This window comes from Gymnogyps californianus, chromosome 5 (assembly GCF_018139145.2).
Source record: "Gymnogyps californianus isolate 813 chromosome 5, ASM1813914v2, whole genome shotgun sequence".
Classification (NCBI taxonomy): domain Eukaryota; kingdom Metazoa; phylum Chordata; class Aves; order Accipitriformes; family Cathartidae; genus Gymnogyps; species Gymnogyps californianus.
This window is the reverse complement of record NC_059475.1, coordinates 34,327,736-34,350,625: the sequence shown is the minus strand read 5'-3', so window position 1 is coordinate 34,350,625 and position 22,890 is coordinate 34,327,736. Positions and strand designations below refer to the sequence as shown.

At 39.5% G+C, this 22,890-nt stretch overlaps 2 protein-coding genes across 2 annotated transcripts; one reads left to right on the top strand and one right to left on the bottom strand.

Moving 5' to 3' along the window:
* Nucleotides 1-862: 862 nt before the first annotated feature.
* ATP6V1D (ATPase H+ transporting V1 subunit D) lies at nucleotides 863-10,942 on the bottom strand. The gene is made up of 9 exons (XM_050898261.1): nucleotides 10,863-10,942; nucleotides 8,279-8,396; nucleotides 7,039-7,118; nucleotides 5,607-5,674; nucleotides 4,878-4,922; nucleotides 4,328-4,431; nucleotides 3,830-3,896; nucleotides 2,270-2,348; nucleotides 863-1,644 (listed from the first exon to the last, which is right to left on the bottom strand). Exons 1-9 carry the CDS (start codon nucleotides 10,901-10,903, stop codon nucleotides 1,503-1,505), a joined length of 744 nt encoding a protein of 247 aa, XP_050754218.1. The 5' UTR covers nucleotides 10,904-10,942; the 3' UTR covers nucleotides 863-1,502.
* A 397-nt stretch (nucleotides 10,943-11,339) lies between these two features.
* On the top strand, nucleotides 11,340-22,565 carry EIF2S1 (eukaryotic translation initiation factor 2 subunit alpha). The gene is made up of 8 exons (XM_050897850.1): nucleotides 11,340-11,401; nucleotides 13,418-13,659; nucleotides 15,196-15,275; nucleotides 15,739-15,890; nucleotides 18,603-18,709; nucleotides 20,562-20,659; nucleotides 21,583-21,726; nucleotides 22,026-22,565. The coding sequence occupies exons 2-8, from the start codon at nucleotides 13,419-13,421 to the stop codon at nucleotides 22,149-22,151; spliced, it is 948 nt and encodes a 315-aa protein (XP_050753807.1). The 5' UTR covers nucleotides 11,340-11,401; nucleotide 13,418; the 3' UTR covers nucleotides 22,152-22,565.
* Nucleotides 22,566-22,890: the final 325 nt, after the last annotated feature.

Sequence of the window (22,890 nt, the reverse complement as noted above, 5' to 3'; positions counted from 1 at the left end):
TTTACTACTTGTAGTGGATCTTAGGGGTCTTCTGCCATTTTGCTGAATGTGTGAAAGATGCTGTGACCCATCAGTGCCCTAGAGGATGTTCTCTGTTCCTTCTGACACCATGCATCCAGTGGGAGAGGTAACAACATGTCCTCAGATCTAGTTTCTTTCTCTCAAGCTGGACCTGTATCTTAGAACAGAGTGTGGCCTTGTTATTCAGCTGTGCTGCCTTCAGCTTCAAAAGAGAAAAGAAATGGCCTTGTGCTTCATACAATTATAAAATGACTTTTTAAAGCTGTTAGAATTTAATTTCTTTGCACTTACCCTGCATCTGCAGTTAAGTGCTGGATCACGTTTAGAACAAGATACTTACCTTGAAGAGACTAGTAGTACTAGAGACAATGTACAAGTATTACTGCTGTGGCATGTGTTCAGTTTGCCAATTGCAAACCAATGTCTTTAGGAAAACAGCCCTTCAAACTGAGCAGCATTCAGTGACGGCCTGCTTATCAGTCACTCTCCTAGACTCCCCTAATCAGCCTAGGACATGAAGAATCACAGCAAGGATGGACTACTATACATTCAACCCTGCTTTGCTTGTCAACCTACTGGTTGCAATGAAGATTTGGAGCAACGTGTGGCTGGATAGTTGAGAAGAGTTTCTGTGTGTTTGTGGCAGGAGGGAGCCACTTCTCCTTGGTTACTTATCTGAAGCAGTAAAGGTTAAGTGAATGTGGGCACAGGCTGAAAAGAGATGTGCCCAGTGCAGATTCTAAGTTGGGGGTAGGGGATGAAGCAAAGATTTTATTTTGAAATCAACGTGACAAGCTTTTAAGACCAACATCTTCTAGCAACTTGAGCCAGACACCAGGTATTTAACATTTAAAATTTTTACTTGTTTCTAGCACAGACAGTACACGAGTTGGCAGAACCTCTAATTAAAACCGTAGATGTTTTAGGCCAATGGTAACAATCGTGCAACAAAAATAAATCACAGAAGACTGTGGATTTCATCAACAGGTTAGAAAACTAGAGTTGCTTTTACTGACATTTGACTTCAGCTGTGCCAATACCTGCTTTAAGCAACTTGAACATTAACAGTTCAGCAGTAAAGAACATTACACACATCTCCCTCCCTAAATAACATTTTCTTCTGCTTGCACTAGGAAGGGGAGCAATTAAAGAGGAATCTGATTAGGCAAACCCAGAGCCATCCTGCAAAAACCACAGCTATGGACAGTCATTCCTGCTAAGTGAAGAAACAGGCTGAATGCGCAATAGGCGGCTTTCCTGATAGTAAAGCACCTGACTCATCTCTCCTTTTCCTCCTAGGCTGCAGTCAAGTTCCCAGATTTCTAATCTCCCAGGAGAAATCCACAATCCATTCAACTCAAGACTTACACACCAACTGAGAAGCCACATAAGTATCATTGAGGCAACATGTCCAATTGCAGTGTAATTCAGGACATTCTGTATTCTGGGTCCCGTGCTCCATATACAAGAACTGTGCTGGGTTACTCAAAGAGAAGGTCTTCATCCTTCTCTTCTGCTAAGAGATTGGCTGGTTCACGTTCCCCACCAGCAGCCCTCCGCAGCTCCCGTTCTTTCTCAGATTTTTCTTTCAATACTTTTTTCTTTTCCTGGATCTTCTTTAACCTGTGAAGAGAAATACAGTTTATCTGTGAAACAAGTATGTTTTCATAAAACAGGCTAGCAGCAAAGATGCCATACAACTTGGATACGATAAAGCTGCCTGGAGAAGTTCCCCAGGAAATGAAAATCCTGTAACAAATGGCAAAAGGCTTTTATCGCTAGCTGCTGCCATTGAAAAACTTCATCTCTGCAGATTAACTCATTTCTTCATCCAAACTATAAATTATATTCTTGACCTTAAACACTGCATTATACCACTCTGCTTGTCTCTAATTAAGTTAGTTCTCCTTTAATTCATTTCAGGTTTGACATTTTTGCTTCAGGTAGCCCAGAACGCTGACCTCTATGGCAGAGTTGTCCTTAATGCAGAACACCTCAGTGTACTGTATCACATCATTCCCTCTGGAAGAATAACAACAACAGCTCTGTACAACCTAGCGGTAGGAATTAAATTTGTAACTTTCAGACAAGTAATTGCAGATCTCCAAGTGCCCAGCTCTGGAAACTCAGTGTGCAGTAAGAACCAGGTGTTCGCTGCCAGATTCGGTGAATAGTTCTCGTAAGTCCCTTCTGAGGAATGGTCTATTTGAGAAAAAGAGACCAGTCTAGTCTTGTTGTAGGTATTTACCTGTAGAATTCTTCTCGTTCTCGTTCATCCAGTTCTGTGATGATATAAGAAAGAGTACGCTCGATCCTGGGAATAATCACTAAAAAAATATAAATAAGGAAGTTGTTAGACTGCTGTTATATTAGCCAGGAAGTTATCTAATGCAGTGCACAGATGGTTGTTTAAAGTCAATCTAGTAATTCTTTTGGCTAGGGGAAATTTACATGACTTTCATGGAAGATCGTACTATTTCATTATGGACAAGTACACAAAATTGTTTTCTTCAGTAAGTCCAGGACTAAACTAGGACTCAACATCACAGAGTCTCCCATAGCACGTTCTTTTGAAAGATGCAATGGAATCAGTAAGCACTGGTCCCTGATTGTTTGTAAGCTCCTTTTTCCTCATGGAAGTGGTTAAAAAAAATCCTGCAAGAGAGGGGCAAGATTTGAATTAAAACTATGTTCTTCCATCACATTCTTTCAGAAACTTCTGTTCAATATAGCCCTTTTACTTAACAGAATCATGATCTTGGTTTGAAAAAGCCATCATGAAAACAAATACTTGAATATAACACCATCACAAGGGAAGAGGTAAGACATTAAACAAAGCTTTAACACCCAACTGGGCAAGCTATGTGTCAGAATCACTTTTTGAAAGGAGAAAGCTGTTATCAGCACTACCAAAGTTATTTGGAAGGCTGCAGAGGAAACCTTTTCTACAGTCAAATTTGCAGAGTGATAAGCTGCAGATAAGGCCTGCACATTCAAAGGAACAAGTCTATGAAAAACAGTACTGAAAAGGACGGTTTAGAATCATATACTGAAATAAGTTATTGCATACAGGCAAAGATGATTAAATCTGAGCTATCAACAACTCAGAAAGGAACTTGAAATAATCAAAGCACCCTGGATACTGCAGCAAAAGGAATCACAGCAATATTGTGCATAGGTAGTACTTAAGAAATTGCAAGAAGCAAATTTACAAACAAGAATGTGAAGGATAAGGAATTTGGATGAAAGAAAAATACCAGAGCATTGACATTAGGACTGTTCTGTTTCCTGTAACACAAACCTGAATAGGTTACCAAGATTTCTCTCTGGATGCCTACTCTGCGATCCCATCCAAAACCAACAGAAAGTCACCAGCTCTCCACTGGACACCACCATTACAGTTTTAAAAGCTATTATGCTAGCTATAAGAACATCTTAACACATAGAAACATTCTGTCTTTTGTTGCTAGTCAACAGACTTGACCAAATAAGTCAAAGTCACTAGCAGAGACTCCAGAATATATCTGTGAAATCTTTGTTCTATAGGTTCTCAATACAACTTTCTGATTACTTTCTCATGTTTGCATATTCATTTATCTTTGTGTACTCCAGTCCATTCCACTGGGCTTTTAATTTTTGTTCTTACTTGCAATGTGCTTCATTGTAATGCTTTCTGATGAGTTCTTGAACTGGTCAGAAATCCTACTAACAAGAAAGCAGTCAAAAGAAGAGTGGCTTCTGAGACCCTGCTCCTCATCTTGCATTGAGACAGAAAAATATTATGCATCCCAAATGGAAAAATACTCACCATGTTCAATTGCATTCACGCGTCTGTTTGTTATTTTAATGGCTTCATCCAAAGTAACAAAGGATGTCTGATAGAATGGGATTAAATAATTAATACATAACAAGACAAATTCGGCATTTCCATCAATTCTATACAGAAAACCAAACAGCACTTGAAAGCCAAAGCCAAGACTGAAATGTAGCTTTACCGACTGCATTCTTGATAGAAGCAGAATTTTTTCTACTAATGTCAGTAGCACGCTGAACACTGCACATTAGCAGTTACAAATACCAACTTCCCAAAGAAAGTTTCTTCTTAGCATTAAGGACTAAGGACTACTTTGAAGCGGTAATGTAACTCTGTTTTATGGCTGGAAAAGGTTTGCAACTTTGTACAGCACTGGGACTAAAGGAGTATAGTACAGCTCGAAGTATTAAGCTACAATCACTGAGACTACGTTACTTTCATTTCACAACAGTGAGAAACCAACAATCCCCTTCTTTTTTTCCTCCCACCAACCTGTAAGGAGGCCAGTTCCACAAGCAACTCCACAGCTTTGGCATAGTTCCTCTTCAACTTAGCCAGCTGTTCTCCACCTCTGGCCAAGCCAGTCAGCTCATAGCCTGGAAAAAAAATCATCAAACAATATTTGTTGCTATTGCTACTATGGTGTTTTCTTACTGGATAAAAATTAGTACTTTACAAACTACAGGGATACAGATGGCTCAGCAAGTGACAAGCTAAAGCCTTTGCCCATTAACAAATTGTCTTTATAGTGGTTTATGTTACCACAGATCATTGTTGTGCATGTCCTACCAGTCTCAAAACCTGGTAATTCAAGACAAGCCACCTCCTCTGAAAAACTCACTGATTTAGGAAATTAAATTCCACTATAGTCCCTAATAATCCCTCCATGTCACAGAAGCAGGACAAAGCATCATAGAGAAAGTAAGTACACCTATGCCTATGATGTAAACTGACTTATCAGCAAGACATGACAAATATTTTTGTATTAGCATAGAATAGCCGTAAGTACATGTAAGATAGAAAATACTTGTTTTGTACTTACTGTCCCCTCCTTCCTGGTAATGCTCAAAAACTGGCAAGGTTACACCTGACAAAAGTGAACAAGAATGTGTGTAAGAGACATAAAGGGTTATGGATTTATTAAGTACAACTCACTTTTATCCCATTTGCTTCTAATAAATTATGTAATCTCAGAAGCTTTGTTTCCAAAATCTTCCTATATAGCTTGGAACAATTAAGTTATTCTGGTTCTGACATCTTAATATGGGACTTCAGAATTGTATTTAGATCACAGAAAAATGAAAAATTCAGGGAAATATTCCAGTTTATTCAGTGTTCAGTTTTATTATGTTTCTGTTTAGTAATGTATTGCCTGTGCTTAAGGAGTATTTTAAGCATTCAGTCTTGATTTATCTTTCTTGTTTTCTTCATAGACAATTATTGATATTTAATTTCCTGAGAGTTATTTAATTTTTGATACTTAATTTCCTGATCTATTTTTCAGTAAAGCTCTATGGAAGTTATGCTTTGTCTGAAGATCTAGAAGTTGGACTGCAGTTTATGCACACTCATTTAATTATATGAGAGATAAATAACTAAATATAAAAATTATATGCTGTATGTGAAAAAAGCAGCAAATTGCAAGTGTTCCTACTGTTAGATGAATAAGAGAAATAAAGAAGAGGAGACAGTGCTTGGATACATTCCTGCAAATTTCAGAGTCTCCTCCCACAATTCCCTTAAGAGTTGAAATAGTCTGGAAAAGAGTCACCTGCTACATTGTCTTTTTTAGCTCTGATCTTGACTTGAGCTTTGTTCACATTTTGGATCACAGTGGTACTGTAAGGAAGAAAACATACGTCTTAATCAGGAAAGCTGAAGTGATTCATTAAGTCATCATTATATACAAGATGAAGTAGTTATCAGATAGCTGTAAAGATTTGGAAATTGTCTTCAGCTCAGTTCTCTACGCAATTCATTGCGCAGACTTCGAAGCTTTGAAAGAAACAGGTTTCCAGCAATGTTTGGAAATGTAAAAGGCACAGAGTCTGTGAAATGTAACTTTAGAAATGGCTTAGACCCAAGCATAGCTAAAAACTAGCCAGTTATCTGGCAAATTACGTTAAAATGTTTTAATAACACTGACTCTAATCAACCTGTGAGACTTCTTTCCCAACAAAAGTGAAGGAATGTCAAGGCTTTAATGCAGACCAAGGCCACAACATTTTGTTCATTTGAGTTTGTATGTATTTGTTCTTTCAGAACATTTATGAGGTTTTTTTACCCACTAACTCTATCATATTAACAAACTTAAGCTTGTACAACAATTCATCTTGAAGAATTCTAAACTGTCTTAAGGTCTTCCAAGAACAGGTCACTATAGCCAACTCTTCTGCTGAAGTACAGTTTGCTTACAGGGTGGAATCTGACTATTGTTTATAGCTAAACACTGCGACTGGTTAGGACAGGAAACAGCACCGTATCCAAATGAAAGGGCAAAAAGACTTTTCTCCAGCAGCACACAGATTACTACTATGTCTGGTCGCTTAGTTCTTCCCCATTAATTGGTAGTACCATCAGCTGAATCATTAACACTTCTCCAACTTTATTCCACAAGATCTACGCACACTTGAACGAATTACACAAACACCCTAGTTAGAACTGTAATCTATTAAAATACACTTAAAAAATATCCTAGTGGAGGAAAAAGATTTGTTCCCCCTCTCACATACAGCCCTGAATAGCCCTAGTGAGACAAGAGGTCAATGAGATGGGAGGTTAGAACAATTAGTAAAATTACTGTATGACTTGCTGGGAGAAAATCTTTCTTGATCAAAATAATAAATAGTCCAATACTCTGGAATAAATTCTTGTTTCCCTACATTTTAGATTCCAAGCTGCAAAAAGCAACACCTTCTCAAATCAAGGATTTGTACGTAAAGTAAATACTGTTAATCTTTCTACTTTGTTCACCTTCCAATGGAGTATACACTTTCATCATGCAAATTATATCTCTCCTGCAGTGATGTCTCCCACCTTTACCTGATGGAATTCAGTTCTTCCTGTCCTACCTTGTCCATTGTCTTTTTTTTTCTTTTTAAAGTGCATTTAAGAATTTTACTTTTTTTCCCAAAAGAGAAATCAACAATTTGTTGATCGCCCTTTCCTGTGGGTAGGAAATCCACAAGATCAGCAATCCTCACCTGAAATCTCCTGCTGTAAACTTTGCCTCAGCAAGTGAAAAGGCAGCTTCTCTCATCACCTCACCCATCAGCATCTTAGTCTGTTTGGAAAAAAAAAAGAGGCAGCAAATACAAGGCACATCATTACTGCTTTTTCAGGATAAATAACTAACAGCATAAAGAGAAGAATGAGAAATTTAAGAGAGTGAGAAAGTCCTGTATGTGTAGCTTACTCTCAAACTGCAAATCGTAATTCCTAGGTGACTGGCAAAAAAGGAAATATTTCAGCTGTTTCACTGACCCAGCGTAGAACTCACAGAAACAGCAAAAGACTTGTCTGTCTTAATAATCATAAAATTCTACTACATGGGGGTTAAATCACAACAATAAAATGGCTCAGTAGGAAAACACTCTTACTTCATATTGTACTGAATACTATGAGACAGCTGAAGTTGTTTTTCAACATACAGATGTATGCGGCTTTGTGAAGCTGCACTCTCCTCCTCCATTTTTTCGCAATTTTTACACATTTGAAGCCCTTGTAGCTAAAAACCATGCTATTGAGAAGCAAGAGCCTTTGTGTATTAGACAGTCTATAGGAAATGATACAGAGTGCCAAGAGGTTGTCTACAGCATGGCAACAAAGCACTACTGCTAACCATGGATATTGTAGCAGTTGCAGCCAAAACAGTACAACTAAAACCCATGGTAGAACAGAACAAGCCATGTTAGGCACTATTGAGTATCTTAGATTTGTCATTCATGTTGCAAAGGAAGAAGCAGGACTTGGTGTTTCTTCATAAAGGAACAAGTCCCATCTGGACAAAACTTCTACTTTCTAGTGTACCTAGTCATGCAGGAAACATTATAGATCTGCAGTATCCTCTCAAGCCAGTTAAAGCAACAAAAATGGGGCTACAGAACATGTTAAATCCACTCCTAAAGTATTTGGCAGCATCAGAGCAAATTCCCTGTAATGTAGAAGAGATGATAGGGAACTTGGGACACAAAAGAAAGCAGAGCCTAGGACTGGCTGGAAAGAGGTGAATATTAACTCTTACAAAATTTCTACACCATTGCAGCCAGAAAAACATAATTCTGCTTATCTGTCCTCAGTAGCCTCACTTACAAAAAACAGGTTATCCACAAAGTTGTCCTACATTCCAGCCTACCTTATGAAGTTAGCAGAACAGCACAACTGACAGAACAGACAGATTTCAAATAAAGTGAGCCAAACAGAGGAAAATTCTAATTTACCTACCTCAATAATTTTCTTAAGGATCTGCCTGAATCGAAGTGTCAAAGCATCAGATTTTTTCTTCAAAAGGTTACGACCTGTTTGGGCTCCTTTCAAACGAGCCTTCATGATGGTCTGAGCCCTGTTAAACAGAGGAATAAAAAATGTGTGGCACTGGTATTGCTTTTAAGCTCTTTTACCACTATGTCACCTTCTCAAAATCAGACAACACAGCAAATTCTTCATGTGATCATAACTGTTGATGCTGTGTTCTGATTTTACAGAGCAACAAAATACAGCAGTCATACATTCTGGTTTAAAGAAAGGCAGAAAGTACAATGATTCCATATCTTCATATCCTGCACAGGAGATCTGCAAGCTACTTAAGACAATCAGAAGTAGCATCAGTTTAAAAGCGATATTAGTAAGCTAGCTGTAGCGTTGTATATCCTTTACTTCCAGTAGCACACTTACAAGTTTCTTGTACAGAATTAGGAACTGAAGATGGATCCAAACCTTGCTTCCCTCTCTGCTGTGGAGTATATTTTAATGTGAAGAATCTTTTTGATTTAAATTAACTAGAATAGCAGGAACGATACTACAAAAACCACAAGCTGTGCTATCTTAAGCTACCACTTTGTACATGCAGCCACTACACACAAAGGACAATGCTCAAGTCAACTCTATGTGAAGAGAAGCCTAATACACTTCCTCTCTGACCTTGGAAAAAGTAAGTATAATTAAGATTCTGCCTACACAGTGGAATCCATTACTTTCCACATCTACGGGCATGTGATGAGAACAGCTCCATTAATATCTACCAAATACTTATAACTGAAAAGCACAAATACTTTCTGAATGTTTACAATTAAAAAAAAAAAAGTCAAAGAGTAAAAAGGCAGTTTTACTTTCAGAACAAGCAGGTCTCTGTCACCACCTTGAACTAACTTGTTCGCTCTGTTCACCACCTGCCAGAGACTGGCTGACCTTCTAGTTCAAGCAAGATTTCACAGGCTCAGAGAGTGCATTAAACAAAGTCTTGTTTACTGTCAAGGAGACTGAGCAGCTTCTGTAACTGATGATATCCAGCACAGAAGAGGCTCATACCAGCAAGCCACTTCATAAAGATAAAAAAACAAAACAAAAAAAACCTAAACCTTGTGAAATTCTGTTCTGTCAGTTAACAAAAATAATTGTTGCAGAGGGAGGCCAGCTGTATTTTATCATCCTAACTTACATTCCTATCAAAACATCAGCCACATTATTGGCCCACATCTATTACCTCATTTGAAACAGGGCTTGTAAATATTAAGCCTTTGTACATCACCACCACCTTGCCACAATGACATATCAGCCCACAAAACCAGATACCTTTTAAAAGTGATTGAAGTGCTTCCTCTTTGGACATGTAAACTGAGTGGAAAGAGCACTGTCAAAGAGCAAGAGTGAGACCAGATGACTTAGTATATGCAATAATTTATTTCTGAACTAAGTTTCAAAACAGAACCTTTACCATGCAATGTATTAATCTTTCCATATAAACTGTTATTTCCTATGTCCTGAGCTCATACATGGGAGAATAATTATTATTTTACATTTGAGGTTTTCTGTCCTGCAAGGCACCTTTTTATAAAGACTACATGTAGGCATCAACCCAATTTTATGCAAGAAGATTTGAAACAGCCTTTCAGCTTAAGGCAAAGTCTTTCCGTCCTGAAGGGTTCTGAAGAGAAACTGAACAGCATTATTAAAACAGCAATATTATTAGCAGATCAGTTTCAATTGTTTGTGGCAGGTTTCTAAGCCTTGTCAGGAGACATGTGATTTCATGACAAATAGTTTGCCATCAGGATGTGGAAAATTACTTGACTGTCCACTGCACTTTATGCATTTTACTTCCTTCTTTTTTAACACTTTATGGCCAACCTCTTGTATAGCAGTATTAATATAGTTCTATTAACAAGTTAAGGGAAGCTATGCTTCGATTTGTGCATTTTTTCTTATATGTATATTCTAAAAAATGTTCTTTTTAAAATAAAGGTTTGCGTAATTGCATGATTTTAAATAACCCCCTCTCACTGGAAGCTGTTTGCGTCTTGGTACCGGACCCTGCAATGGCCCTCTGACGGCTGACAGAGCTAATTTTGAGCCTGAAAAGAGAAACTGAAGAGAAGATCTAACTGTGGCCTTCAACTGCTTATCAAAGTGTTTTACACAAAACCCCGAGGCAGACCTTCCTTGGAGGCGCAGAGCGCCCGGGGCAGCAGCAGACACACGGCCAACAAAACGTCTTCCAGCGCGGGAGCCCAGATGGGAAGAGAAGCCCACAGAGCTCCCGCCTCGGCGCCCCGCAGGGCTGCCCCGGGCACGGCCCCGAGCCCCCGCCGCTCCCACCCCGGCGCTAACCCGCCCCCGCGGCTGTGCTCGGGGTACAAGCCAGGCCCGGCCGCCGCACCGGTACCGCTCACCCCGGCCCAGGAGCCGCTCGCCCCTCAGCCGGCGCGGCGCGGCGGGGGCAGGGGCGGCGGCCGGCCCGCAGCGCCCCCTCAGCCCGCCCCCACGCGCGGGGCGGCCCGGCGCGGCGCGGCCCGGCCCGGCGGACACTCACATCCGCGAGGGGAAGATCTCGATGCGGTCCTTGCCCGACATGGTGGCGGCGGGGGCCGCTCCGGCTGTCACCGCTGTCACCGCCGGCGCCGTCACGTGACGCGGCCCCGCTGTCCCCGCCCCCGCGCGAGGCGGTCCCCTGGCGGAGGGAGCACCCGGATGCCGGCACAGCCACCCCCCTCCCCCGCCCCGCGAGTTAGCTTGTGGTCACGTGTCCCCCGGGGACGGGAAGGAAGGGACGTAATTGGCTCCCGGGCCTGTTTGTGCCACCCGGAGGTCTCTGATTCTGTCCGCCCGCGTTGCTCTCGGCGCCCGGTCCCAGGGGGCGCTCTAAGCAAAGGGCGGCCTTCTGCCTCGACGTTGGGCCTCTATGGTCCTGGGGGCGCGGTGCTGGCCTATCGCGTGCGGAGGAACGGGAGCAGGGCGGGCTGGCGCCTGCGCAGTGGGGCGGGGGTGGCCAGGCGCACGCTGAGGCAGGAGCGGGACCAGCGCGAGACTCCGGGCCGCGAGCGCAGAGCGGGACCCCTCGGCCGTTGCCAGGTAGCGGCTGCGCCCCCGCCGCCGCTCGCGCCCCGGGGTCCGGCCCCGCCACACGGCCGGGCCGCGGCTCCTCCTGCCTGGGGCGCCGCTGTGGGCCCGCCGTGTCGGGAGGGGACTCGGCGCGGCTGAGGGCTGGGCCCGGGCGCTTGGGCCCGGGCGCTTGGGGCGGGAGGGGGGGGGGTACCGGCGCCGCCGCTGCGAGCTCTCCAGCCCGTGGGGCCGCGCTCCCCGCGGGGTCGGCCCGCCTCTCGTCCTTGCTGTGCTAGAGATGGGCCCGGCCCGGCAGCGGCTGTCGGCCGCTCTGGGGACCGCTTCCCTTCTCTGGTGCGGTAGCTGTCGTTGGGCATTGCCTGTGTCAGCGACGCTCCAGCGGCCGGAGGAGTCGCTGGTCAGAAGTTACTCCATTTTCGCCAGTTTCCGCAGAGACTTGTGCAGCTGTGGGGACATAAACCTTTGCTGAGGCGTTTCTAACGTCTTGGAAAGATGATTTCCAGCATTGGCGCTATGGGCGCCGTGTTGCTCCTGGGAGTCTTCCACGGGAGGCCAAAATAAAAAGCTTGTGTCTACGGAGAGAGGAGTAAAATGCTCGATGTGCAGAGCAGTGTTTGTCCGTTCTTGCTTGCTGTGGTTGGGGTTTGTTGCGTTGCAATATATTTCTGTTATGTATCTCATAAGTAGACATGTAGGATTGAGCTGAACTGCATTAAGTGGACTAGAAAAGCAAACTGTAAAGTTTTTATTTTTAATCCTGGAGTTATTTGTTCAGCTTCAAATTATATGAAGTTATATGAAACCTTTAGAGAAGTGTTTTTATAATCCTTTACTAGTCTGTATTTCCTCTTTCTGAATGTTAAGAGTGCAAATAAGGGTGGACACAGGCTTCTGAGTTGTACGGCCATGTGTACGTAGTGCTTGACATTACCGTCTTACTCTCCTTTTAAATTCTTATATAGCTAGAAAGTATTAGCACTGCTGTAAAGATCAAGAGTAAAACTTCAAAATGGTGAATGCAACAAACCTTCTGAAGGAGTGATGCATTTGACTTGGCATCTTAGGCTCCTACTTCTGTAGGAAACTTTCTGTATGAAACTTCTGGGAATAGACAAAAGGAATTGAACTGACCTGGCTGGCAGTGATAAGTATGTAGATTCATCATCAGGGAAACGAAGCAGTTTAAGCATTCCTTCTTATCACTACATGATTATGAAGCATTAATTTTGTACTTTTTTTTTAATGTATAATGAAAGAATCCTATTTTGGTTTTCAGGGTTTTTTTTCCTCCTGACTAGCAATATGTTGGGGGGCGCTTTTTTTCTTTTTTAGTGCCTCATTCATGTCAGGCTAGTTCTGTCTTCTGTTCTGATAATTGCCTTTGCTTTCTTTGCTGACAGGTGGCCTCTGGAGCAGGTCTTACAGGATTATTCCAAACACCTAGTGCTGAGTTTAGAAAGTCATCTTCTGGAGTGTAGAGTCTGCTCCTTCTCAGTACTACAGAAGCTTCACTCTACCTCTTATTTTCTCAGCCTCTCACATGCTGTCTTATTATGTGCATACAAATACCTTCATGAGCACTGCAGGCTTCTTCTCTCCCATGTCCTCCTGTTGTTAAAATCTGATTTAAAATTTTACACAGCCTCATGAATTTAGATGAATGTGAGGTGCACAGTGCCACCTTTTCACCACTTGAAGTCTCTTTGCTACAGTGTGCTATGTGTAGGTAGTATGACAGTTGAAGTGGATAATAAAGTCTGGGTAGCAAGCTTTTTCTACTTCAATGCAAAAAAATTAGCATCCTGGCAAATGGCTGTGGTGATACTAAAATACTAGTTAATTTATTGTTTAATTTCTATTGAAACCTAAATATGAATTGCACAAGCCTTATCCTAATATGCAATTTTTTGTATCAGTGTTCCTCTCTATCCTCACCAGTCCTTGCTGATTTTTTACCATGTTTGTAGGAGAAGGCAGTGATGTACTGTGGAATAAAATCTTTGTTTCTTTCTGCTCAAATTCCAGAATGCCAGGACTAAGCTGTAGATTCTACCAGCATAAATTTCCAGAGGTGGAAGATGTAGTGATGGTCAATGTTCGGTCCATTGCTGAAATGGGAGCCTACGTCAGCTTGCTGGAGTACAACAACATTGAAGGCATGATCCTTCTCAGTGAGCTATCCAGAAGACGTATTCGTTCCATAAACAAACTCATCCGCATCGGGAGGAATGAATGCGTTGTGGTCATAAGAGTTGACAAAGAGAAAGGTATTTGGGGGTATTGTCGGCTATATTGAGATTGAATTCGTAGAGAGAAATGCAGATAAACTAGGCAGCTTAGGTATTCATTGGTTTTGCCAGGGGTTCTTTTTTTAAGGTGCTTAAGCAAAATAGACCATCGTCATGCCATCTGATACTTGTGATCATTCTTCCGTTCCTCTGTGTCCTTTGGGAATTGGGTTAATGAAGGTCAGTCACATCAGTAAAGAATTGCTGAAGTGGGTCCTCACCAGCTCTATGTTTGGTCAACAAACCATAGTGAAGTGGAATTTTCTTTTGATATCTATGTAGATTTTCTAAGTCTTAAGAGAAGGACCATCTGATGTAGAGATAAAAATCTAAATGGTGAGCATTTAACGCTCACAGTCCATCCTGTTCATTAACAAGTCTTGAACCTTGGCTATAAAATAGATGACATGTATGTAATTATTGTACCACATGAATTCTGTAGGTTACAAGTTGAGATTGTACAGGCAACTTTGTCTTTTCCTGTCTCCTGAACATTTGAATGTTTTGCTCTGAAGGTTTTTTAAATATATTTTCTATTTAGAACATGTTGGATTTTGATAATACTGTTCCATGCAATCTTTAAAATTTATATCCAGGTATAAAGAAATGATAAAAGTAAACACTGAGCACATCTCCTAGAAACCTGACTGTTGGTATGATGTTTCTCAAGTAATATGCTTTTCTAGAATACATGTGAAACTGCAGTTAACTCTGAGATTAAGTAACAAATGACAGAGTTAGAAAAAGCAGAGGAAAGAAAGACAAGAAGAAACTTATCTCAGGTAGATCTGAAGTGAAATAAGTTTTCCAGCATCTCTAATGAAAGAATACTTCCTCTTCCAAGTTAATTTCGTTGTCATATTAACAGAGAAACACATCTGGAATTCACATAGTGGTCTTTTATTGAATCTTTTGGGGAACGTATAGTTTGTGAGAAGTAGGTGGAGACCTTTTCAAATTTACTAAGAGATGATTCAAAAGAATTTTTTTCACAGACAGTTCTCCTAAAAAGGTATCCAAGGACTTAGAGTCAGAATTTGAGGCCAGACCTACTTTATTAGGAAACCGTTCAGAGCTAAACTGATGGAGTGCCAACCTTGAATGAAATTGAGTTGAGCACTACAAAAATACGCATCAAACTTGCTTCTTTGTATGCTGGTATGATTTTTGCCAAAACTGTGTACAGCAACGTAAAAATGGATCACTGCTGAAATATTATGAATATTTCTTCTAAGTTTGCAGAGAAAACATTAAGGCAGTAATTTTAAAGAATGCTGTACAAAATAATTGCTATTGTAAGTATTTACAGTTGAAAGAATAATATCCTAATTTGGATCATAATTTGATCGAATTCATTAAGGTTTGGTTTTTTTACTTTCTGTATCAACATATAGGGATAGTGTAGGCAAGGGGCAAATCCTGAGCCAGAGTGTTTGTTCTTTGTGCGTTTCTCTTGAAGCAGTTAGACTTAGTTTGCACAACGCCTGACACTTTCAAAATGGTTTTCCCCAATAGGTTATATTGACTTGTCAAAAAGAAGAGTTTCTCCAGAAGAGGCAATCAAATGTGAAGACAAATTCACAAAATCGAAGACTGTAAGTTGCTTTGCTATATTCAGGCACTGTGTATTTCCAGCTTCTTTCCTGAGCAACCAAAATGCACAGACATAAGATAATATGAAAACAAAGTATTGTTCTCATTTATTAGACATACTCTGATTCTCATTTACCCATGCAAATATATATAACCAGTTCATCTGTCCATGAGTGCTCTGGTAAGCTGCTTCTTAATCAATGAATAGATCAATTAAGATGTCAGTTTAAAATTTGTGATGTAAAGGGGTATATTTAAATGATCGGAAATCCAAAAGTATATGCTGGTTTAGCACACTGTGGACAACTTCTATTGAAAAGGCATGCAGGTAGTTTAAGGCATTGACTCCCACCCTTAATACTGTGTGGTCTTATGCTTCTGAGTTGAAGGCTTGCCGTTAAATATTACTTTTGATTCTAAATTTTTGTCTTTTTTCGTTTTTTTAACACTCCTTTTGTGTTCCAGGTTTACAGCATCCTTCGCCATGTTGCTGAAGTCTTGGAGTACACTAAGGATGAGCAGCTTGAGAGTCTGTTCCAAAGAACTGCCTGGGTATTTGATGACAAGTACAAAAGACCAGGATATGGTGCTTATGATGCATTCAAGCATGCAGTCTCGTAAGGACATCTTTTCTATTTCTAGGGGCTTATTTCAAATCGCAGAGAAGTATTTCCTGGAATAGATCCATCATAATGTTCTTTTGGGGGTTTTGGGGTTGGTTTTTTTTTTTTTTCCCCAGAGTCAGGATGTAGAATGTACTGGTCAAGTAAACCTAGTAAACTTTGACATCAGTCTTCCAGTGGCTTATTGTAGGTTTCTCTTACTGTCTTAGTGCTTTCTTCAAGTTCCCAATGCTCTTGAGAAAGAATGCTCAGAGCTGACTTGTTTTTATCCATCTTTGAGTCTGCCACTCTGTGTATGTCAGGTTTTTAAAAGCAGTAATTGAATTTCATGTGGAGAAATACCGAGGCATTGGTGAATAATATGTTTTAAGTATAAAAGAAACATGTGATTACAAACACTGGAGAGATTTCTATTGCTACAGATGGGCCTGTGACATTTCTGACAGAAGAAGCAGCACTGATCTTGGTTTGTCTGTCAGAATTTGCCTGTTCTTAGTCCCAAGCAGGTGTTATCAAAAATATCTAGCTCTGTGTCTGAAGATATTTCTACTCACAGCTGACTGTCACTCTTCCACTGCACAAGCAGAGTTTTTCTTTTTTAAATGCAGCAGTCTGGCTTGTTACTTCTGTACACTTCCAAACTTAAAGAATGGGAATGGGATCATGAACTTAGAAATGGAATTATGAACAGAAAGAGGTGGAAATTGTGATGCTAAGGGAGTATGCACTGAAATAAACTGCTCTGAATTTTTTATGGAGTCTGATATTTTAATTTGCTTTCAGAATTAACCTATTTGGTTTCCCTCTAAAGATTCTATCATGAAATAGGCAATCCAAAAATAGATTTCTCAATAAACATTTCCAATTTTACTCTTTTATAGCACATAAACCTGTGAGTGATGAACTTGAATTGAACACTAGATGGCAGTAATAAAATTTTAGAAATTGTGTTGACTTTAAGAAGCAGGGCCCTTGGTAGCATTTTGATTAGCTTAAAACCATCTCTTATGTTTTTGGGGAAGAGACAACTTGTATCCTCATTTAGACTGAATGTGTTCTTTTTCATAGAATAATAATTATTTTCTAATTATAGCAAATTTACTGGTAAAGGGCAAACGTGGGCACGTTGCTGCAGAAGGAATTCCAGATCATTCTGTAACTGATAAATACTTAGTTAAACACCTGTATAATAGAAGAACAAAAAACTGTAGTTACACTGGCTGTTTAAGTTTCTGTTAAACTCAGAAAAATTCCTGAACACACATGCCATTTGTTGCTCACCTGGTATTCAGGTTGTAGCACAAACTTCTGAAGCTGTCTGTTCTCAAAACATGTTTTCATCAGTAATGCCTTAAGATTTCTGACAATGGACTGCAACTCTTATTTGTTCCCCTTGTGCTCCTACATGAAGCTATAGTGGCTGAGCAGAAAAATGTGGATATTGCTGCCTTCCTGTGCTTGCTGAAGTGCTTGCGGGAGGCTTAGCGTGCCCTCTAAGAATTTGACTTGCTATTCCTTTCTTAGTACTGAGGATTAGTGTTTTGGGGTTTCACACAGCATGAAACCTGTGGAAAAATTTTAAAGTATATGTACCCTCTGATCAGTAAAAATTAAACATTAAGGACCTATTTGTTGAATTCCTACCAAATGCTCATGAAAGTAACTCAAAGATTTAACAGGATAGATTGTAAATGAAGAAGCAGAATTTGCTTGTCCAATAAGTCACTTCTGCCATACAGGTTCATATTTTGATGTGTAAAACCTGTCATGTTTCTGGGTTCTGTTTGCTTATGTTTGGCCCTTCTACTATCTATACTCAGTAAACAAAATCATGAAAGATAATGTTTTATTAGTAGCAGAGACCAATCTCCAATATTGCCTCTGGTTTTTGGGCCATTTTAGTTCATGTTCACCTGCTAGTAGTATTGTAGGTGATCTGGTATTGTTTTTCAGAGAACTACAGCTCTTGTCTCTGAAGAACAGGAACAGTTTTTGTGAGGACCTTTTTGGTTATGTTCACTGTTTCAGCTATATTTTGGATAAAATTAATACAGCAATAGAGAATTGACACCACTTCTTCAAACAAGAGCTGCTAATTTATATTTATGTATTATAAAAAACCCTTTATCCTTTCTTTAGCCAAGAATGTAGCCAGCAGATAAGTATCTGTCTGTGATCCAGTTACTGTTAAAAAGGAGTATGGAATAACACGGAATGAATATAGGTTACTTTGTAGAATGACAAAAATCTTGCATTTGAATGAAACACTAGAATAATTCAAAAACCTCAGATTCGTCATGGATTCCCTTTCATGCAATATGGGTTTATCTTCACATTGGAGGGAACATAAATACCAAGCAACTAGATAGTTGTCTCATTCTGTGTATCGTATACAAATGGAGCTGGACAGAAGTAATTCCTTCGCTTTTAAAAAAAAAAAAATCATTCAGATCTTTGCTTCCAGGAACAGATTGAGTAAACTACTTACCTGCTTTGTTGTTAAATGCTTCCAATAGAAAATATTTTGAAAATAGATGTGTTTATTTTCTTCCAGTGTTTCAGTGGACTCTTAAGAAATTTCCCTCTTTTCTTTGCCTAGTAGATCTCTAGGATTATCAATAAGAATATTTAAATAGTACCAGAAGTTAATGTTGTGTCCTATTCCACTTCAATATAACTTCTGTAACATTGCTTTGCTTGGCTCAGAGACCCTGCAATCCTGGATAGCCTAGATCTGACAGAGGAAGAGAGACGTGTATTGATTGACAATATTAACAGACGTCTGACACCGCAAGCAGTCAAAATCCGAGCTGGTGAGTTCTTTCCAGATAGTCATTGAACACATCTCGACACTTAAGTCAAGTTAGTGTGTCTTGTTGCAAACTATAAACTCAGTCAAAACTAGTGGTTCGTAGTGCTGATATTTCAGTGGAACTGTTCAGAATTGAGACACCTTAATCAAGGATTGCTTGCAAAATGCCTATGTGGGTTCTATCCTGAAGTGCAAGGTGGTTCAGCTTTTATTTTTTTCCCCCAAACTGCAGATTCCTTGGGACACAAAGTAGTTGTCCTGATATATAATGCAGTCTGTCATATTGCACTGACACACAAAGAATTTAAATATTTTGTAGTTATTACTACATTCACAATATTCTTTTTCATTATTCAAAGTGTTAAATTGTTGATTCCCTAACAGGATGACTGATCCCTGTCAGCACGGCTACAGCATATGTCTTAGCCACTTGTCCATGAATATGTGAAAATAGTTCTGACTTTGCTCTGGGTGTATTTCTAACTGGTTGATTGCAAATCATTCAGCAGGATATATTAGCTCAAGTCTAGCACATCTCTAATGTATTCATAAAGTGTGTGAGCTAGTTTGTCTCTTACTAATTCAGTGTGGGCAGAAAAAGCACATGACTGCACTACTTAAGAGGGCATACTTTAAAGCTGTAAATCTGGTTGTACAGCTAACCGAATAGCCTAAAAGCGTGCTTGCCGTTAAACAGTCAGCGTAGCAGAGTCACATTTTTAACTAGATTGAGAAATTGCCTCTGCTCTGAAAGGATATATTGAAGAGCATTAGCACTTGTTTATTACTGTGGAGAGAAGAAAAGATAAGCTATATCCGCATGACAGTGAAGTCAAGAAGAGAGTACAAAAAGTAAGGTAATGACAAATTCCTTTACCTATTACTTTAGATCACCATGAGTTAACATAGACTTCAAAAATGTAAGTAGGATTTGATTGCCACGAAGAATGAAATTGCTAACATGTTCATTAGTTTTGAAAATAAAGTTACTTTGATGAGCATGTTCTCTTACTTCCTTCATCTTGCCTATTTTGTTCTGATGGTCTAAGTTGTTTGTAATTTTGTCTTCAAAGCAAGTGTAGAAACTTTCCATTGGCTTTTAGTCTCATCCTGAGGCTGGCTGGGGGGCTCTTTGGTGAATTTGTTTCTGATAGCTGAGAATTAGCAGGTTGTTGTTAGTCACCTGAAAGTGAGACTAACTTCTCTGCGTAGCTTAGTCTTGCACCATTGCTACATAGGTAAAGAAATCTTTGTCTTTAGACTAATCAGGGTATTACAGATATGACCAGCAGTAGTCTGTGCCTTAATTTCCAAACATCTACAAAAAGCTATAGCTAACTATCATTTTAACTATACGTTAATATAACTTACCATAAAAAAGAAAAAAAATTCCAATGCTCCTCCAGTGATGCCGCTGTGCCTCTGTTGTAATTGCTGACAGAATTCCATGAATTTGTGGATGTGCTCTTTTTCAAGTTTCATTTTTCCTGATAGATCTTTCATTTTCTCTGGTATTTATTGCTTTTATATTTTCATCTCTCCATGTGAAATACATAATTTTTCCTGTTGAATTTATTGGGTGAGAGGTGAGTGAATGTGGGTGTATGATTTCATATCTTGGCTTTTCAAAGCACAATGTAAAATGTTGTATGTCTAAAGAATTTATGAAGACTTTTACCTCAACGTACAAGTCAAAGTGAAATACCTTCCTCAGCTTTGGGAGCACTGAGGCTCTCATTGTGGATAAACATTGGATGCCAAAAAGCTTTATTAAAGCTTAAGTTAAAAAGCTTTAAAGTTACCAAAAGCTGTAGAATCTTTAAAGTTTTATTATTTGTATTCCTCTGTCCTAGATATTGAGGTGGCTTGTTATGGTTATGAAGGCATAGATGCAGTAAAAGAAGCTTTGAGAGCAGGCTTGAACTGTTCCACGGAAAACATGCCCATTAAAGTAAGTGTCTGTCTTAATAGTGGAATCAAAAGCAAAGTTTTCTGATGCCCTTGGATACCAGTAGTATGCAATTGCAATTGTCACAATCATGTAGCTGAGGCTGGGAAGCCATGTACTTGCTTTCTGATTCTTCTCTAGCAGGTCTGTAACACACTTCCTTTCAGCTATGTGCTGACAGTTGTTCCTAAGACTGTGCTGTGGCTTCCCAAGTTCAAGAAGCTGTATTTATTCTGTTCAATTTATTAAAGTCTAGTATTGGCACACTACATACCTACTGTTCCTTTATGCAGCCTTAGGTATGGAGTAATAAATTTTATTTTCAGGTATAAGATTATGTAAGAAAAGGTATGTTTGCCCCACATATGTTTGAGTGTTGGTAGAATGGCTGCTGTACCCGGCCTAGTTTTTCTTCCCCAACAATTTTAGGATATTGAGTGTATTACTGAATAAGTGTTTTCAAAAAATTTGAAAGTACTTCCTTCTTTGAAAATTATTTCTTATAATAGTTTCTTGTAACAAAAGGAGAAGTTTACTTATTCAGTCATCTTAAAAAAAAAAAAAAAGTGCTGGTTGTAACACTCTTAATTGTTTGAAAAATTACGTGATAGACTGTTCTACTGATCTGCAAAGTGGATATTCTTTCTGCTTAACAGTATTTGTCTAAATAAACATACTATGTAGCGATAACCAATGTTGATATTGGAAATCAGACAGGCTGTGCACTTTCTTGTCTGCTATTTCAGTCCAGGTTGTTTGTGCTTCTAGAAAGGGTTTTTCTAATGGGAAAATGTTTCTTCTTCTGTGAATTGTACATTCAGAACAGTGTTGCTCACTTTGCTTTCAATATTTTTCTTTCTTTGTTTTTGTTACTGAGTTTGCTTTTTTCCTTTTTTCCCTCCCCCCCAATCCCTACAATGTGATAGATTAATCTGATAGCCCCTCCTCGTTATGTGATGACTACTACAACACTGGAGAGAACTGAAGGACTGTCTGTTCTGAATCAAGCCATGGCTGTAATTAAAGAAAAAATTGAGGAGAAGAGAGGAGTCTTTAATGTGCAGATGGAGGTAAGAACACATTACATTCTAAAATGTAATTTTTTTTTTTCCTCACAACACTTTAAAAGTAGAGCAAGATCAGTAGTGCTAGGAGAAATTTTAACAAAAAGGTATTAAAAAACTGAAAAAAACCCTGAACTTTTGTGTTCCTTAAATAAACAAATGGCAAAAAATTCTAATTCTCCAGGGTTTTATTGTGTGACTTCAGGATGTATTTTATCTCTTGCTCTTTATGTAGAATCAGAGTCTACAAATATAATGTTTCTTTATGACAGTTTACCATGTGTTCTGGTGTGGTTTTTTTTCAGCCTAAGGTGGTTACTGACACAGATGAGACTGAGCTTGCAAGGCAGTTGGAAAGACTGGAGAGGGAAAACGCTGAAGTGGATGGGGATGATGATGCTGAGGAGATGGAAGCCAAAACTGAAGACTAAATGTTCTGGAATATTTAGAAGAGAGACCATATGAAAAATTAGAGACCCCATTGCAAACACTCTGGACTAAATGTTTCCAGTATTGAAAACTTCAAATGCAAATATTTGAAGTGTTTTACTGTTTTAAAAAGACCAAAATGTGAAAGGCTCTTCTAAATAACATTTGATGCAGCAACTTACATAAGTTGAATCCTTTGAAAGGAAGGTGCCTAGTCAAATTCAAGACACAGATCTGGCCAGAAGGAGGTTGCAGCCCCATGCTTAACATTTGCATACATAACAATTCCTAATTGGTGATCACAGCTCAGTGCATCTGTTAGTGATCTTTCCTGGGAGCACCAAAACCAAGCAAGCTGAATAGTTCTATACAGAATGTATTTGAGCAAATACTCAATAAATTTCTGGGCTATGTAACTCCAAGATTTTTTTTTTTTCCCTTTTTGTCACATGGCCTAGAGTGGTGTGAATAGAAAATGTGGAAGGGTATGATCAGTGGGTGACTCCCCTTAAACATTGGAAGGGCTTTCTTTTGTTTGCTTTAAATCAAGCCAAGAATGAGTGGAACAAAATGTTTTTCTTGCAAGTTTGTTGATGCAGGCTTGTTTAAAAGAGCATTTCCTTTGTTTATCATCTGTGTTTAGGGACTGAGAACTTGAAAACTTTGAAAATAGCTTGTTGCCATTCCAATAAACATAGCTGATAAATGAAAAATTACATATAGTTGCACTTTGCTCCTACA